At 36.2% G+C, this 18999-nt stretch overlaps 1 protein-coding gene across 2 annotated transcripts in view; it reads left to right on the top strand.

Moving 5' to 3' along the window:
- RDX (radixin) overlaps positions 1-17156 on the top strand; it is a 36461-nt gene extending 19305 nt beyond the window's left edge. Inside the window, exons 4-14 of one of the 2 annotated variants that reach the window (XM_030234231.2) lie at positions 2794-2889; positions 4188-4462; positions 5654-5737; positions 6160-6306; positions 7750-7846; positions 8442-8605; positions 9215-9345; positions 11452-11612; positions 12574-12666; positions 13504-13746; positions 14722-17156. In XM_030234231.2, the coding sequence (XP_030090091.2) occupies positions 2794-2889; positions 4188-4462; positions 5654-5737; positions 6160-6306; positions 7750-7846; positions 8442-8605; positions 9215-9345; positions 11452-11612; positions 12574-12666; positions 13504-13746; positions 14722-14886 (1656 nt within the window). In that variant the 3' untranslated portion in view covers positions 14887-17156. The remainder of the gene's footprint in view (positions 1-2793; positions 2890-4187; positions 4463-5653; positions 5738-6159; positions 6307-7749; positions 7847-8441; positions 8606-9214; positions 9346-11451; positions 11613-12573; positions 12667-13503; positions 13747-14721) is intronic. The other variant, XM_030234232.2, reaches the window with a different exon arrangement.
- Positions 17157-18999: the final 1843 nt, after the last annotated feature.

Genomic DNA, 18999 nt, shown 5'->3' with positions numbered 1-18999 from the left:
ACATACTTATTATTGGTCCCTCTGTCTATCCTGTCATTGGTCAGAATAGGCAGGAGGGGATCTGTCCTCTTCTAGTCAACCAGTTTAAGCATCTGTAGGTTTCCTGAGAGAGAAGGAACCCTGTGAGGGATGTTTCCACACACTGGTGGTAATTGTGGGGCAGTTGTTTTGTTAGCACTGTGCATTAGTAGCTTTTGGTTGACTGTAGCTGCCATTCAGAAGGAATGTGAGGGTTGTCTCCTTTATTTCATGTTGTAATTTTCCTTTATCCTTTTTCCATTGTCCTTTCCAGATGTCTCCAAAGCCTTCTTTACAATCTTGTGGAAGGTGACCATATGAAATCCTTGTTAGGTTGTCTTATATGTTTGTTGTGATTTGCCCAAACATACATTGTTCAGGTTGCTTTTCTTCCACAAGAAGTTTTTATTGCCTATTAATAGTCAAGTTGTAGCATGTGATGGTAGATAAATCTGTTTTACAGATGGGATGAACACTTGCCTGAAGCTGCTTAATAGAATCAAACTCCCAAGTTTTTCATTCTCTACTTACTTCACATTAACATGCTACTGCAGTGCACAAGTGCATGTATTATCTTGGTACAAAGTTTCAGAAAGGTTATTTCCCTTGAGCTGAGAGGCAGTGTAGGCAATGCTTTTTCCTAATTTGTGGATTCTGCTGGTTTTAGTGTTGATTTTGCAAACCTGTGTAGCTCTGCATTGCTGTACCCAGGTTGTATGTATGTATTTAAATCATGTGCATCTCAGGGCCCATAGTTAGTGGGTTGAGAGCAAAATGTTTTGACGTGAGCATAAGCACTTGTCTCCTTATGCCTTAGGGGCAGAACTCTTGAGCATCTGCAGTTCTTTGCAGCTCAGAGAGCTGATAAGGTACAAGGGCTCAGCTTGGACAGCTGCTAAGTAAAGAGCATTCTCAGTCATCTGATAAAGCTATAAGTAGTTTGATCAGTGTTGTATAGGAGATCTGTGCCAAAAGAAACAGCAGGTCTGAAATTCCTGAGTTGGGGCACCAAATTTAATGTTGCTCAGGACCATACTAGTAATATACACCTGTTCTAAGCATTTATGGTCTTAAGTAAATGACGTGGGAATTCTAGAGGAAATAACCATGCTCACTCAAGGCATCAATCAGGTTGGATCCACAAACATTGTCTGTTTTGAGCTTTTGAAGTGAAATGATAAAGGAGAAAAAAAGCTGCACACTCAAATCGTTAAGTGATTATTCAAATATACAAGGCAGCAGAAGTAAGTTTGCATAGTTATCTTATGACATTTTCTAATTTTCAAAATCTTAATTTTGCAACCCGATAGTACTGCTTTAAAATGGAGGAGGATCTATGTGTAAAATTCTATTTACTTCACATGCATCTAAATGCTTCCATAAAACAGCCTTCAGTAAAGCAGCTTGGCACCATGGCCCAACCTGAGGACATATGTAAGTACTACCGTGTGTGATCATTGGAGCCAGAGTTTACAGTAATTTAATAATCTTTGCTGGACCTTTCTGATTAATTGCTTATTAAATCCACGTACACTTTTGCTGTGCAAGAGACTTGTAGAACAGTTCCACAGTTTCATTATCCTCTGTAGCAAAAGTGCTTCTTTTTGTTTGTTTTGAGTCTGCTGTGTCATGATTGCTGTTGATTCTCTTGATTCTTACATTATAAGAAATAATGAACAATCATTCCCTTTTTTTCTTCTACATGCCATGCAAATTTTATAGACCTGTATCATAGCCTTCCTTATTTCTCTGTCAGTAACCCTAGTTCGTCTTAGCTATGCAGAAAATGTTCCAAGTCACTGATCACTCTTTTCAACATTTCTGAAACATTTCCATTGCTGCAGCGTACTTTTTTATAAGTTGATGTGATCAGTCCTTATGTAGAATTAGAGATTTGTGAATACCATACAAGTGTATTGTAATGTAATAGCTTTCTTGCCTTTTTGCTTTACAACTAGAACTTTGTTCACATAATTTAAATTATCTTTTCTATACAGTGTTTTGCTTTTATGAAATATGATCTTTTATGGAGGTTCATCTTTTTACTGTTACTCACAGTTCTTTATGTAAGTTTTTTTACAGCAGATTTTTGTCACATTGCTTTCATCTTTTTTTGAAGTCCTGGGGGACTTCCCTAGTGGTTACTCTACAATTCTTTTATAAAAACAGCTTGTGTTTTTATCCATCTTTTTAAGCAGTGTATCCATAAAACAACCTTTCCTCTAGTCAAAGTCAATTTTGCTTCTTTAGTAGCTTTTGGTGATAGACCTTATATGAAATCTTACAGGAAAGTCATGTATGTTAAGTTAGGAGATCATCTTTACCCCTTTTATCATTAACTCTTAGAAGATGGCAGAACTATTGGAAGGAGGCAGTTCATCCTCATTACATCATACTTGTTCACAAATATTACTCTTTATTTTCATTTTACCAGTTGTCTTCTGTTGAAGTGTACTCACTTCCCTATGGGGCTGCAGGTCACTTCCCAGATGTGCTTTATAACCTCAGGGTCCTGTTACTACCTTCTGTTTCTCAGGTGCTGATCTACACAGTGGGCTGCACACTCCAGTTGATAGCTTGGAGTGTTTGAGTTTATTTAGAACTCTGGGGTTCTCTGAACTTGATGTTTTGCTGCTATTTTATCTTTTTTTGTTCTTGTAAGACTTGATTACATTTCAGTTTGAAATTGTTCGCATAGCTTTATTGAGCTACACAATGCCAGTTAAAAAAAGGTATTGTAGTGATTACTGATGATTATGGCTCATTTATCTTTAGGTGGTGAAAACTGTTGGTCTTCGTGAAGTCTGGTTTTTTGGGCTGCAGTATGTGGACAGCAAAGGCTACTCAACTTGGCTGAAGCTAAATAAAAAGGTATCAATTCCCTCATATTTAGCGAAGTGTACAGTTTGAATATACTGTATAAGCTTTGCTAATTTAATATCTTAAGTGAGGTATAGCTGGCTTCAAAATTGGTTGAAAAATTACTTTTCATGTGCTTTAAATGAGAAAATAGTTTTAAGTTAGATTAGTTATAAAGAATATGCAAAGCTACATCAATATTTAATTTGAGGAGATAGTTTCCAGTACTGTGGAATGCATGCATGCATTAAGAAAACTTGAATTCATATGATTGTTCCATTTTCATATAGCAGAGCATAATAGAATTATTGTTTTACAGTTTGGGTGTGTGTATGGGAAGTATTTGAGCTTCAGGAATTTGTATGCATACATTAAATAATTATCATTAAATAAGGCAAAATAATCAGCTTCTAAAATTTAGGTATCTGATAGGTAGACTGTAGGATAATTTTTTTTTTCCCTAAATGGCATTGAGTACCTTTTATCTCCCTGTAAAATGGACTGGTTCATTTTACTTTAAATTCTATTTGTGAATTTGAATAGTCACTTCTTATTTTAATATTGGCTGTCAAATTATTTGTTAATGCCACTCTTTAGAATGGAGATACTTGTTTTTCAGTTCAACCTTATCAAGAACACCTTTTTATCTTCAATATTAGGAACTAAATTGGGTGAGTTTTAGGAGCAAGTCCCACTATCTGCACTTATGTAATCTTTGCTTCTCCTCTGTGGTAAATCCAGTCAGTTAAGCCTGCTAACCACCAAATCTGTCTCCTAGAATTTCATGTGTCTTGTTTCATACATAATAAACATTGTAGTGCTACATTGTAGTGATACACAGGGACAGGAACAAAGCACATCTATTTATTTCAATAGTTGAAACACTTTTAAAAGAATCCAACTTCTTACTCACATTGAAGAAATGTGCTGTAGTTCTTGCTAAAGAACCATTGTTAGACCCTAATTTATTACTTCCTGCAAACCATCCTTGGATGTAGTTTTGATCTTTTTAATGTCTTGCAGCTTCTTAGTTTCCAGGTCTTTATTGTGATAGATAAAAATTCACACATGCCTACCAAAAAAAAAAATCATCTCCTAATCAGCCTTTACGTAGTATTTCAGAATTGTCTGGTTTATTCAAATTGAAGAACTTGTTTGCGCCATGTGCACCTTTCAGTGAGTTCCACAGTGGGCTTGTCTGGAAGCTCTGAGTTTCAGTGTAGAGGAGCTAAAGAGTTAAGTACTATTAAATCACATTTAATTTACCATTTAGTGCTCTTCTTATTTTTCTATTTATTTATTTTCCTCAGGTAACACAGCAAGATGTACGGAAAGAAAATCCTTTGCAGTTTAAGTTCAGGGCCAAGTTTTTTCCAGAGGATGTATCTGAAGAATTAATTCAGGAAATAACTCAGAGACTTTTCTTCCTGCAAGTCAAAGAGTCAATCTTAAATGATGAAATATATTGCCCACCAGAAACTGCAGTTCTTCTGGCTTCCTATGCTGTCCAGTCCAAGTATGGAGATTACAGTAAGGAGATCCATAAACTGGGCTACCTAGCCAATGACAGGCTTCTCCCCCAGCGGTGAGTTAGATGGGGTTTGCACCAAATGGTGCACATAAACTTAACTATAGCACATTTTTTATAAATAAAATATTAAGTGATAACATGTGTTTAATAGTGGCTTTCTTAGAGTTCCTCTTTTTGCTAGTAAAATTTAGAGATCCTGATTTAGATTTTAACAAAGAAGCCTCACAGCCACATTCTTCTTGAGATGTATTTTCTGTCCTGTGCACAAACATCTGCACAGATTTAATTTTACACATTTCCAAAGTACTCCAAAATAGTTTCATGTTAGTGGAGGCCTGCTTCTGCTAAATTGAAATCAAAATACTTTGATACTCTCTCCTTCAGTTTTCATGTTTTTGCACACTTAAATGACAATAATTTCCTGAAAGTAAGTGTACTGCAAATAAAATATATTGCAGTGCTTGAGTACAACACAAATTCATATACTTAACGTGTTCCTTTTCAGTAGACAAATGCTCAGATAATCTTTTAATTGTCCTTTAAAACAGCTTCTCCAGAAACACTTGAAATGCTGGGTGCATGGAATGAAAGCATAATAAAGTTATCATATGCATTTGATTTCTTACTGCAGTACTACACTGAAAGTTCTAGTAGGCCAAAATACAATTCCATCATTGCAGCCTCTTGTAAGTTAAATAGTTTTCTGAAGCTACTTCCCTACTGATTTTATTCATAAAGGAAAAATAAAAAGAACCCAAAACCACAAAAAAAAAAAACCTCAACCAGGTTGTCTGCTAAGTTGTTGTAATGTTTTACCTTTTCTTTCAAATGACAGCAGAACGAAAGCTTGGGTGTATCTTTGCACACCTAGAGTTTAATTTGCAGCATTGTTGCCAGAGGATCCTATAGGTGTGCATTTTCAGCTATTGTAAACATTACATTTTATGACTTAACTGAGGTATGCAATTTATATTACAAAGAATATAGAATACCAAGAAAAAAGAGGTGACTTTCACACTGTTTTGGTGTGAAGGTCACACGAAAATTTTAGTGTGGCAATTTGGAAATACAGATTAGAAGGGAATTTGTTGAAATACAAAGCTTCTGTTTTTGTGCTGAAAATACAAGTAGTATATAGGAAGTAATCTTTTAATTTTATTCAGTAAAAGCATATGTTTTGCTGTGCAATAAAAGAGGTTAAGTTTGTTGTCAGTCTCATTTAAAAGCAACAATTTCTATTCGCAGCGTGTTAGAACAGCACAAACTGACAAAAGAACAGTGGGAAGAAAGAATACAGAATTGGCATGAAGAGCACAGGGGAATGTTAAGGTAATAATGTAAAAAATGTTCGTGACACCTTTCATTATTTTTAGGGTGTATTTTGGGAGGTATGTGTTTGGGAAGTGGCTTTCTTTGACTCCGACCAAGGTGGGTAGTTATGAAAGACGTCCATGAGAATTGAGTTTCCAGCCAGGTTGTTGGTTTACCTACATGATTTCTGGTGAGGCTGCCAACTGCCTTCATCCACAGTAGTATTTGCTTAGCTCATGGAAAGACAAAGGGCAATGATTGGACTCTACTTGGATATTAGGGTGTAGAGCTCTTAAAGGTATCTGAGTCAAACTATTTTAGAGAGAGATTTAATTCATAACTAATTCTACCCCAGCTGGTTTTTTTTCAGTAGTTCCCTTATTTTTACATTGTACTTATGATTTGTTGTGTAAACTATACCAATTTTTCTTCTTCATCAGGGAAGATTCTATGATGGAATACCTTAAGATAGCACAAGACTTGGAAATGTATGGAGTCAACTATTTTGAAATAAAGAACAAAAAAGGAACTGAATTGTGGCTGGGAGTTGATGCTTTGGGTCTGAATATTTATGAGCATGATGATAAGTAAGTGGGAAATACTAATTTTGCAGTTCTGTCCTAGGAGTTGCTGTCTGAGATTGTACAACGCCCACCTTACTGCATGTTCAGTAAGATCTGGCAAAACAGGTTCTCCTTCTAATCTATGTAAGAGATACAAACAGAGGGCAGTTTACTAGAATGTTTGAATTTTAAAGGTTAGGCATGCAAAAGAAGGGTTAGAACCGTTCTATGGAAGTTTAAATTTACATTGCTTTATATGGATTACTACAGCCAGACCATCTTTATATGGTTTCTTCCTGTACTTTTCACTCAAAACATTCCCTTGGGTTTGGATGGAAAGGACATTTTAAAGCTGAGCAATGTATTTAATGAGAAATATTTGTAAGAGCCATAATGAGGAGTATAGATGTTGGAGCATGAAAAACTTAGATCTTTAAAAGTGAAACCTTTTAGACACCAAAGAGAATAGATCATTCATGTATCCTGAAAAAGAGATCAAATAATCTCTTCTACTTGAAGAGGGAAGAGCTCAAATGTAGGAAATATGAAGATTTGAAAACAGAACAACAGACTTGCTCTTTTCTTTCTTTACATGCACTTGTTAGTAGTACCTGATGTCAACAGACCATTCACAGTGATTTGAAGTTACACATGATATGTCACATTCCAGATGGGAGCAGTCAACTTTAGATGTATATACTCTGTAACAAAATTCTGTAAGCCTTAATTGCCATTAGATGGCAATATAACTCCTAAAAGCAGGAAATATTCAAAATGTTCAGATCAGATTGAGCTATGAGGCAATTTTTTTGTATTTGCTGTCTCCTGATAGTTATCAATCAAATACTTAAATATTTTCTGATATTTATAATTAATATGAATTGAAAAAAACTTGTGTGCTGACAGAAACATATTTACTGTAATGCAGTTGGTGCATAACATTTTAACAGTTTCTGAATTTAATGTGTTTTGCTTAAGATGCAAGGGAAATAAATTTAACTTGAATTCTGAAAATGTAAGAACAGAAGTCTGACCTAAACAGAAGTATGGCTTGGCTGAAAGTTACTTTATTTCAGTATTTGGAGTGGCAGTTTCTCACATTTCAATAGTTACTCTTTCAAGTGAAAATACAGTTACCAGTGCCATATAAGGAATGAGTACATCATTGTCATGTTTAGCATGTAGGTAATAGTAGTAGAATAAGTCACAAATCAAAATTTCTATTGCTGCAATGCCATGTAATTAATTAAGATATAATTAATTTGATGGGATATTTTAAAAAGAAAAATCTGCCAAAATATGCTTGAACTTTTGTTTATGTTTACATTAAAACATAATGTAAATGTAATATTCTAAATGTAGCTAAGTGTAATACTGAGAATGGTGCAGTCATAAGCTTTATTGAACTCATATATATATAAAGTGCACATCCTTGCTGCTTCTAATGAGAGCTTTTTTTCTCTGAAGGCTGACACCCAAGATTGGTTTTCCTTGGAGCGAAATAAGAAACATCTCTTTTAACGACAAAAAGTTTGTCATAAAGCCAATAGACAAAAAAGCCCCTGTAAGTAGTGTGTACAATAGTATCATTTGCTATATGAAGAGATTTAAGCCTGCAGGGACTTGCTCTGCCATTAAGGCATGAGTAAATGCTGATAGAATAGTCAGTAATCAAAATAAAATGTTCATTTTGAAATATGGTATGTTTATTTTCTCCCTTGTCATTGATACTTCTAAGTTGTTGAGGGGTTTTAAGTCAACCAATACTTTATGATGCATTGAAAAGACAGCATAAGATGCTAAATTCTCTGCCTCTTTCCTCCTCTGTTTTTCTTTGTGCCTTATTTTTATTGCAACAGCACATTTCATGATACTTTCTAGATCAAATGACTTCAGAATAGAGAATAGTCTCATTTTTTAAAAACTTTTAAATATTTTATATAAGCCAGCTAATTTCTGGAGTATTCAAGGTGCAATTTTAAATTTATCTTATAAGTCTCTGACAGTAGGTTTATAGATTGTGGTGTTCACTTGTTCAAAATATCAAAATACTTGTAAGTTTTCATTTAACCAATGCAAGCATGCACTAATGCTTTGAATCCTGTCTAAGTGTATTTTTTTTAGGTTAATGGATGTTCTGGAATTACTTTTTTTCCTAGGATTTTGTTTTTTATGCACCCCGTCTGAGAATTAACAAGCGAATTTTGGCACTGTGTATGGGAAATCATGAATTGTACATGAGGCGGAGGAAACCTGATACAATTGAAGTGCAACAGATGAAGGCCCAAGCTAGAGAAGAGAAACATCAGAAACAATTGGAAAGGTAATTAACAAACTTCCATGAAACAGAAAAAAAAAATCTGCCTTTTTAGAAGCCATAGAATATAGCATATCTTAGAATTCTAGAAAAGAGAAACTGCTTTTCTTTCTGCACTGTGTAAGCAGGTTTGTGAATTGGCATGGCTCCACTGTCTTAATGTAAAAACGTACCTTTTTAAGCTTCCAGCACAGTAATAGTAGCTGTACTGTTGTTCCTGTTATGTATTTTGTGCGAGTCTTACCTCTCTGTTGCTTGATTCTTAGGGAATTTTATACTCTATAAGTGAACCCTTAAAGCAAGTTCAGTGAAAAATGTCCTGGCTTACCTTTAACGTATTTAAAAAATACTGTTGCTATTTCTAGCCCAGATGAAACATAATGCCTAAAATGCAGATATAATTCTAGATTTACCTGTCTGAACCAAGGTTGCTTATCTGTCCTCTTCATAAATTGTTCTTCTCTAAAGTATTTTGAAGCAGAAACAGAATTAAAAGCATTTAAAATTGTCCTTCCTGCTAGCTGAGTGAACTGAAAAATTGGCTACCTGCATCCAAAGAGTATAATTTAATATGTTGAAGAGTAAAAAAAGACCTTTTCACTATTTTTTTTTCAGAGCACAATTAGAAAATGAGAAGAAAAAAAGGGAGATAGCAGAAAAGGAAAAGGAAAGAATAGAGCGTGAAAAGGAGGAATTAATGGAGCGCTTAAGACAAATTGAGGAGCAAACAATGAAAGCTCAGAAAGGTGAGGTCATAGATTTCTTAAATCTAGTGACAGTATTTAGTTAGCTGTGTCCTTCAGTTCCACGATTCTTTTTGTCTGTTGAAAGTGTGTTTTGGCACTTTGAGGGGGGGTGGGGTGGGGAGGGGGGGCTAATTTTATTTTACTGATAGTGGCAAGAATTTAGTGGTGTTTTGTTTGACATGAGAGTTATTCTTTTTCAGTGTTTAAATGACAGTGTGCATGCTTTTGTCTGTATCTTTTGAATATAAAACCAATTTCTAATGTAGCAAAAGTTTTGATTTAGTAAAAAGAAAATTAATTCACACACACTTCAACTCAGAATTGTGAAATGCTCAAAGTGCTGAACACCTGGCGTTCAAGGGAGCAGGGAAATTAGAGGGGAAGATTCAAAGTACTTTCTCTAGGATTTTGCTGAATTTAGCTTTTAATTTGGAAATTCCTCATTCCTTCCTCCTTTCCTATTCCCTTGTAAGATATGAGAAATTGTCAAACATGAGTGACAAAACATGTAGTTTCACCAATCACAGTTCTTTGTGTCTATTCACCCTGTAGAGTCGCTGCCTCCATGACTTCTGAGTGCCTCTCCATATTTTTTTTTTCCCAACTTCAGGTTTGGTTCACACTCATAAAAGTTTTGTTGCTCCTTTCTTTTCCTAGCTCTTGTCTTCAAGCATCATAGAATCACTGATTAACTCTATGCAAATAAATTACATAAATTACATATGCCTGGCACTGCTTTCCAGCTCTACCCCTGCATTTTCAGTCTTTCAATGCAGAACAGGTTGGACGCATCCAGACAAGTAACACTCTAATTGTGTTGTGGAATTGTTTAGGGAGAGCTATTTTGCCAGGACAAAACAGTGTCAGTGTAATTCTGGAGGTTGGACAATACACATTTTCTCATAACTTTGTGAGCAATATAGCCTGATTTCTGATGCAATACAAAATGTTCACGTGTTGCTGGTCTTTTTAGCCTTCTATGCACACATAGAAAAGTCTTTACATAAATGGTCTGTGTTAGTTTGTGTTCTCCATCTTCATAGGAAGATTTGTTTGAGTAGTGTTTTTAAATAGTTTTGTTTTATTTAATTTCTAGGTACTGGATTTGTAGAACCCCACATACTTGTGATGCTGTTTGTTTAATTTTATAACTGTAGTAGTAGGCCTGGGAAACCAACAGAAGAATAATGGTTACATTACTACTTTATAGTAGAAGTACAAAGATGAAGCATGTGTCAGCATATCTGGGGAGGTGTTTTTATAGTATGAAACCTTGTGGTGCAGGTAAATGGATTGTTGGAAAAAATGAGTAGTTGTTTAGGTTTTCTATTGGAGGAGTCTATGAGAGTTCTGCCTAGCCAAGATCATAGCAGAAATTTTATCATTAGAACCAGCAGAGAGTTTTAGAAAGACTTTTTTTCATAGTCACCTAGTTTTTCTCATTGGGGAGGAGTACAATTTTTGTCTGTGTAAACCTAACCTTGCAATACTCCTAGATTATTACTTCTTCCTATTTCACGAAGGGTTCTGCCCTTTAGATTTGAATATTTTACTATGCAGGCAGCGAGACAGCTATTATCTCTCCCTTGATTTAAAATTTTCCTCCTCTGATATAGTAAGAATTTTTCTGACTTTTCTAGTGGGACTTAAGTCATTTTGCTGGAGGCATGTGTCTAAATTTTCAGCTGCAATTAAGGATTCTGTCGGGCATTTCAATAAACAAGAAGAGATTTTTTTTTTTTTCTTTAAGAGAGTGATTTAACATACATGAAGTATCCTCTAAGTAGGAGTACATGCATGTATATGTACCTGTATCTGGGTTTTTAGTTTTATCAGTGAGGTGACACTTTTCTGAAACACTGGGCTCTCAGAAATGTCAGGTGAGATGAAGCTTATCGAAAGAATATCTTAAAGTCGGGGGGAACCAGACATGGAACGGAGCTCTGGGGAACATGCTCAACAGCTTTTCTTAGCTTGAGGTGGTCTTGTAAATCTTTGTTAGTGTTCTAGGGTACTCTATTTTGGGCATATTACAGTTGCTATCTCGGATACATATGAGGAAGAGCTAGGTAGTGATACCTTGTCTGCAAACCTTCCTCTTGGCAGAGCTAGAGGAGCAGACTCGGAGAGCTCTAGAACTGGATCAAGAACGGAAACGTGCAAAAGAGGAAGCAGAACGCCTGGAAAAAGAGCGTCGGGCAGCTGAAGTAGCCAAAGCTGCTCTAGCCAAGCAGGCAGCTGATCAAATGAAGAACCAGGAACAGCTAGTAAGAAACTTTATTTTTGTCCTCAATATAGGATTAAAATTGGAAAAGATAGTTGAAAATTTAGCCTTTATCCTTGATTATGTCAAAGGAAGAAGTACATTGAAACACGAAAGTACTTGAGATACTGTTGCAGAGTGTTGTGGGAACCTTTTTAAAAAACTGCATTAGACTTGCCACTACTTTGCAAGGCAAAAATAAAACTCTGGATCTGTAGGAGATGAAAAGATGACCACCACCTTTCAGACTGACAAAACTCATTGCATTCTCTTTCTAACAGTCTCAGGCTTATCCAGCTGAGAACCAGAGTAGCTTCCTTCTGCAGCCCTTTGGGAAGCTTCTTCTCTGAGGCAGATTTGATCTGAAGCTTGATGGGGGTGGTGGGGAGTTGGTGACACTGGGGTTTGCAGGTGTATTTTTGTTGCTTTTCCTCTCCAGTTGCCAGTATTTGCATTGTCTTCTCACATTGTGTTAGACTACTTCTAATTCAAGATTTGTGCATAATAATCAAGAAAGGCATGAAAATAGAAGTAATTATTTCTCAACTATAAATAAGCTTTGATCTTCTGTAAACTTGGCACATAATTCTGATGGCAAGATTTAGCTTAGTAGTACTGAGATTATGATCCAGAATCATAATCTTTAATGGTGGTACCATTAAAGTTGTATTAGACTGAAACAGCCTGAAATGCTAGTTTGTAATGACTAGCATTGGAAGTGTGTAAGCGCACTTTGGAAATGCAGAAGATAATTTTATTTTTTTTCTGGGCATGTTTCTGTTAGGCAAGAGTACTCTGATTCATTCCCTCTGTCATGTATGCTTAAAATTTCTGTTTTTCACAGAGAAGTGGTGGATGGTAACTAACTTTTTTCAAGCTGGATCATAGCAAAGGCTCTGCTTTCTTCCACTGCAAAGCCAGACTGATACCAAATTAAAACTTCTTTTTTCTTTTGTTTGTTTCAGGCAGCAGAAATTGCTGAATTCACAGCCAAGATTGCACTTCTAGAGGAGGCCAAGAAAAAGAAAGAAGAGGAAGCTTCAGAATGGCAGCACAAAGTAATGAGCCCATGCTGTGTGAAGTCAGAACTTCAAAGAGGCTAAGGGAAATGAGTGTGGAAATCTCACTAGAAGTCCATGGGGTCAAATCTCTCTCTTTCCCTCAGTCTTCAGAAAAGTCTTTCTTAAAGGTTTTTGTCCTCCAGTCTACTGAAGCCAGCCTGTGCTTCTGTTTTCATTTCTTGATATTACATAGTCAAGAAGTAGGGGGCGGGGGGGCAGATTCATCATAAAGGTATGGTCAAAGATTAGAAATTACTTCCTTTTGTGATGGTGAAATAGATTGGAGCTTTGTGTTAGAGAGAAAAACACCTCAGGAGGGAGGTGTATAAAATCATGAGGTTTGATGGAAAGCTGAACCAAAACAGTTAACAAAGGCACGTGAAATGCAGCTGGGCAAAAATTTAAAGCAAAATAGTATCTCTTCATAAAATCTATAATTAGCTATGGAATGTGAGTAGTTGCTGTGCATGGGTTCCAAGAAGGTTTGAACAGATTTTAGTAAGTTCTGGTTAAGTATGAAATTTGAAGTTGTCACCTTTGATCTAGGAAATCCCTGAGCCCTAAATTTCAGGAGGCTAGGAAAGTTGGAAAACAATTGCCCTACTCCTTCACTCTTCTCTTGTCTACTGTTGAAAATAGCTGGATCCTAGTACAGCTTATTTTGAGCCATATCTGTTTTTTATTCTGTGTCTCTATTTGACAATTTTCAGTGTGTAAACTAGTCAGTCAGTTATAAAGAACAGTTTCATGTGTCTGAGAACATGTCAAATTTTTATTTTTCTGACTCTTGATAAATTATTTAAAAAGATGCTAAGTACTGTTTACTGTATTTAGGCTTTTGCAGCCCAAGAGGACTTGGAAAAGACCAAAGAAGAACTGAAATCTGTGATGTCTGCTCCTCCTCCACCTCCACCCCCACCAGTTATTCCTCCGACAGAGAATGAACACGATGAACATGATGAGAACAATGCTGAAGCCAGTGCAGAACTGTCTTCTGATGGTGTCATGAATCACAGGAGTGAGGAAGAGCGGGTAACAGAAACACAGAAAAATGAACGTGTTAAGAAACAGCTCCAGGTAATGAAGATTCATAGTTGTATCAGCACAATTCAGGCTTTGGGTTTTCATCCTTCTTTTGTAAGAAATTTCACTGATGTTATGGTTTGCCAAGGAAACAGCTTCTTTATAATTTATTAGGTTTATTACAAGTTTACCAACCAATATCATTCATAGTGTTCTAGAAATGGAGTATAGCAAGATTGGATGTAAGATTGTGCTTCATAGCTTTAAAGTGTAAGTATGCTGTTGCATTGGCCAGTAAATGTTTCTAATAATTATATAATTTCCAGAACTCTGCATGTTAAAACATAATGCTTTCTTTTTTCAATACCATAACTAAAGTGGTATGAACAGATGCTTGCTTGGTAGTATTTATGTTTGTTTGTAGTCACTCATAGGTGTTGTAAATGCAAAAACTCAAATTACACCCATTTTGAATTACTCTTATTTCCCTGAAACTGAGCGATTCCTCCCAGGCTAAATCTTACCCCATGAAGCGTAATAATCTATAGTACTGGTAGCCCTGTTCCTGGTTACAGAATGTTTATTTGGGAAGAAAACAGAAGAAAAGGAAAACTGCTACTTTGTCTGGCAGCATTGTCTTGATAGCATGGATGTGTAGTATTCTTGCTTGGTCAGTCACTGACCAGATGAGGGAGATAAGTCTTCAGTTACAGAAAAATTGAAAAATAAGGTGGTTTTCCTGCTTTATCCTGCTGCTCCCTTTCTGCTTGGATTTTATAGTGTATAAGGCTTTTTTTTAAATAGAGTTTGATGTTTACACTCATGTAAGGAAAGAATCCTATGCTCTCCTTATCTTTCCTTCTGCATTCCTTCTGATAGACCTCTCGAGTTACTGAAGAGCACAACAAGCATTCCCTAGGTTGGCATTCAAAAAATTCTTATCCAGATTGCAGAATAGTTGTTATCAGAAACTCCAGAACGGTTAAAGAATTAGTCAAAGCACTTAAATTCAAATATTTTATTCAACAGGCTTTAAGTTCAGAGTTGGCTCAAGCCAGAGATGAAACCAAGAAAACACAAAATGATGTCCTTCATGCTGAGAATGTAAAAGCAGGCCGCGATAAGTACAAGACTCTCCGGCAAATCCGACAAGGCAATACAAAGCAGCGTATTGATGAGTTTGAAGCAATGTGAGAGCTGGTATTTTGCATATATGTTCCTCGTAAAGCTGAACCACCAACAGAGAAAAAAAGCAGGCCTTTGCAGATTTGATGGATTGCACCCCACTTTGCCAAAGCACTTAATACCAGATTGACTACAGTGACTAGAAGACAAATTTAGGGGAAGCTATTCAACAGTAAGGCAGTCGTTAACCCTAGGTTTTGGGTGGGGGGAGGGTGTGGAGGTTAAGAATAGGTTTTTTCCCATTGTGTTTTCAGTTTCATTGTTTGTTTGGATTTTTTTCCCCCTTTGGAAACAGATATGAAGTATTTAATGACTGACAAGTTTATATATTGCTTAAACATTAAAAAATAGAAAGAAGCCTGGAACTGTACCTAAGCTGGATAGGTACTGTTTCAGTATGAAGTTTGAAATTAGTTTTCAATGTAGCTACTCCATTAAGAGTTTAATACTGCTCACTTTCAGTTTTGGTTGTTTTTTTTCTTGTTTTGTTTTGGGGGTTTTTGTGTTTGTGGTTTGGTTGTTTTTTTTTTTTCCCAAGTGAAATTCTTTGGTGTTTCATGTCCTGTCATCATTGATGGTTTTCTTTGCCTACCTGTTCACAAAGGTCTGGATGGCAGGTGGTAGTTCCAGGAAATGTTTTTAAATGGAACACTACCTGTGGGCAGCACATGGCTGCTGATAGGCTTGAGTAAGTATTGCTTTTCCTAGCTGATTCTTTTAGATGTGCAAAATGTTCCAATGCAGCAAAGAGGGGAAAAAAATAAACAAAGCTTAATGTGCTATTTGCTTGTAATTATTTTATTTGCAGTAGGGAGACCTGGACCTTTCTGGCAAGGGAGCATATGAAAACATCAGTCCCAGGGAGGGGACAGTATCCTACCTCACTACTATGTACATGATGACTGGTCCTTCAAACACCATGAAAATAACTGTTTAAATTGACTGTCACTACACAATAACATCAAAGATTGCTGGGAGACCTTACTCCTAGGATTTTATTTTATTTTATGGATTCGTAATGCTGAGTACTGTCTAACTGCCTTCTGTTGAGTTTAAATTGTAAAAGTATCTGGTGTATTTTAAAGCTGTAACCTGTCACTGGTATACTATATTCTGGGAGGGGTGTAGAATGTGTGTGTCAGTCAGTTTGGGTTTCAAATACAAAATGAAACTTCCCAGAATTGGAGAAAAAGTGTTTGTAGCTTCAGTTTTCAGTGAAGCTAGAATTGTAATTATCATATCTGATGTCAGATTAATAAGTCCTTTCCCTCTTGAAAAGGAAACCTGCTCTTTTAAGGAATTTGCTTAGAAATTGAACTTTAGTAATAACTTCACAGTTAATGTGGACTTCAGTTACTCCCTATGTTAGAGTACCCTAGTAAATATTGACAGTGGAAGAACCTAGGTTTCTCTGAGGATGGTTCAGCTTTTTTTCTGTTTGATATTATGCACTCATAAATTTACACTCATCTATTAAAATTTGCCATTTTATTAAACATTTTTTTCATGCACAATAGGTCTAAATTTCTCATAAACAGTCCGACTAAGTTTGTTTATTTTGCAGAGTAAAAGTTTGGCTATGTGGGGTGACATCATGAAAATTAAATAAAGATACATTAATATATTTTTGGTTTGTGGGGCTAAACATATCTGCTTGACCTTGAAGACTGATGTGCAGATGCTGTGCACATGCTTTAAAATGCTGCTTGGTGGAAGTTGGTGTTTCAACTTGCAGTGCATTGTAAGAACAGTTTTTGTTTCACAGGCTTCAAAACACCGAAGCTTAAGCAACTTTCTGAAGTATTTGAACAGTTTGGCATGGCAGGTGAAATACTGTGCTTCCAGTGAGTTTTCATTTTTCCCTGAAAAGTGTGCACTAACACTAATCCATCAGTTTCAGTGTTTGGAAAAAACACCAGTAAAGATTGTTGTTCATAAATCTACAACATGTAGAGTAGGACTGAATGGACTCGATCCATTTATAAAGCTGTGTGATTTTTTTTTTTTTTTTTTTAAATTCAAACAACCAGGAACAACCATTTGTAATACAGGTTTTCTCAATGAACAAAGTGGTAATAGCTGCTGTCACCAGCAGTTGGGAACACTTACTGGTGCAGAAATACTAAGAATACATCTAATGATTACTCGGTGAAGTAATTTTCCACATGCTTTTTCCTTTAGCATCATGTTTTGTGTTGTACAATTAAGCCACAATTACATCTACTATTTTGGATAACATTCATTGGTTAACAATAAAGAGATACAGTTAATTTCTCTGAGGTCCATTGTTGTTATTTAATGCCCTTTTTTTCTGACCACTTTACTGAGGACAGTCCAGTACCCTCTCTTTCCAGAGCAGTGTAGAAATTTTGATCTTTTTGTTTCACACTCTGGTCAGAATGAAATAAAAAAAAAAAAAATCAAATTTTACCCCTAGAGAATGGTATTTTGCTTAAGAAATTACCACATACAGTTAGGAGGAAGCACTGGTGTTTGTCGATTCAAAACAGGATGTGAATCATCACAGCAAATTTGCTCTCTTGAGAACAGAGGGTAATTTGGCCATATAAGAGCTCTGTGGGTAATGTAAGAACTTTCAATCACTGCCTACGTATTTCTTAGCCCCAGGTTAAGTGAAATTTAGTTTAATGGGTCAATATCTTAATTATTGTTAAACCTTGATCTCTTTGTTTTTTGGGGTTTTTTTTTGATACTGTACCTTATAGTAGACAGTGCTGTCAAACACATGCATGGCCACGTGTTTTAAACAATGGCAAGTTAATAGGCTTTTTCATTTCTCTAATACACTTGATAAAGACAGGAACAGTCCCATGTAAATAGGTGTACAAAAAACCTGCTAAAATGTTCTCACATAAATAAGACTTTCTCTCAGGTGCCATTCCATTCTCTCTTGAATGTGTTTGGCCTTGCTCTCAGTACAAGCACATGACCCTCTTTGTTGCTCCATAGGGCAGAATTGCCGTGAGGAATTAAAACTTGGTACTTGTAAACGTGCATATATCTAGTTTGATACTTCCCTCTTGTTGGAGCCCCTCCTGCTGAAGCCTTAGCTCTGAGTTCTCACTTGTTAGAGAGGTTTGAGAGCTTCTGCATAGGTATGTAGTTTCCCAGTAGTGTGGTTGAAAGGGGAGGCAAGTGCTTTGAAAGATTATTTTTTCAAAAATATGCTCTTGAGTTGGAGAGAAAAAGATGCAAAATACAGCTGCTATTTACAGACTATTGCAATCAAACAAATTGCCTCATTGTGCAAGATGTTCTGTCTTGAAGTAGTCCATTCTACAAATCCAAACCTACATTTTCTGTCACTTGTACCAGTTTTAAAAACATTATAGTGCTTTTGCATCTTAAAGCATGTTATCTAGGGTTTTTTGAATTACCTACTTTGAGCACCTCTGAGGAAAAAGGAGTTTTGTTCTAAATGAGGTATTTCAAACTTCTGAATAAAAAGTACCACAAATATTTTCTCTAAATTTTTAAAGAAAATAGAGAGATTAAAATAATTAATCAAAAACTTTGGCTTTTGAAGAGGAACTTTCATGCAACCATTTTCCATGTCTGTTTACTTATGGATAATCTAAAAAGTTGTTCTGCCCAAGACGTCAGGGGTTTTAACAACGATGATGTACCAAGTGGGCTAAGGTAGTTGATCCTGGTGTTTGTAAATATACTTAGAGTAAGAGTGGCGACATGAAATTGAAAGCTTCCTTACAAAAGAGCAAAGTTCACTTATTAGTAGAAGTTGTCTCATACACATAATTCAATTTATCTTGGCTGGGAGATAAGATTTTCCTGGAAAATATAATACGTGTCAATGTATCAGCATATAAACTGTGGTTATTTCTTTGACCCCCTTGGGGCACGTTCTGCTGTTTGTGCTTGTAGGTGGAGGGTGCATGCTTCCCAGTGGCAATGCTCTGCTGCCTGGGTGGCTGAGGAGATGCTTCTGGCTGATGGCCATGAGCACCTGCCAAGCACTGCATCCCACTGCTTTGTTCCCAAGCAGCACAGTCCAGTGCCTTTCCTCCCCACAAAACTGGTCTGCAGGCAGGGGAGTTCTGCCTGGCTGCTCCTTTTCCCAGTTTGAGGACCCAGTCAGCAGCA

The sequence above is a fragment of the Serinus canaria genome, chromosome 1 (genome assembly GCF_022539315.1).
Source record: "Serinus canaria isolate serCan28SL12 chromosome 1, serCan2020, whole genome shotgun sequence".
Taxonomy (NCBI): Eukaryota; Metazoa; Chordata; class Aves; order Passeriformes; family Fringillidae; genus Serinus; species Serinus canaria.
This window is presented reverse-complemented; position numbering and strand designations above follow the sequence as displayed.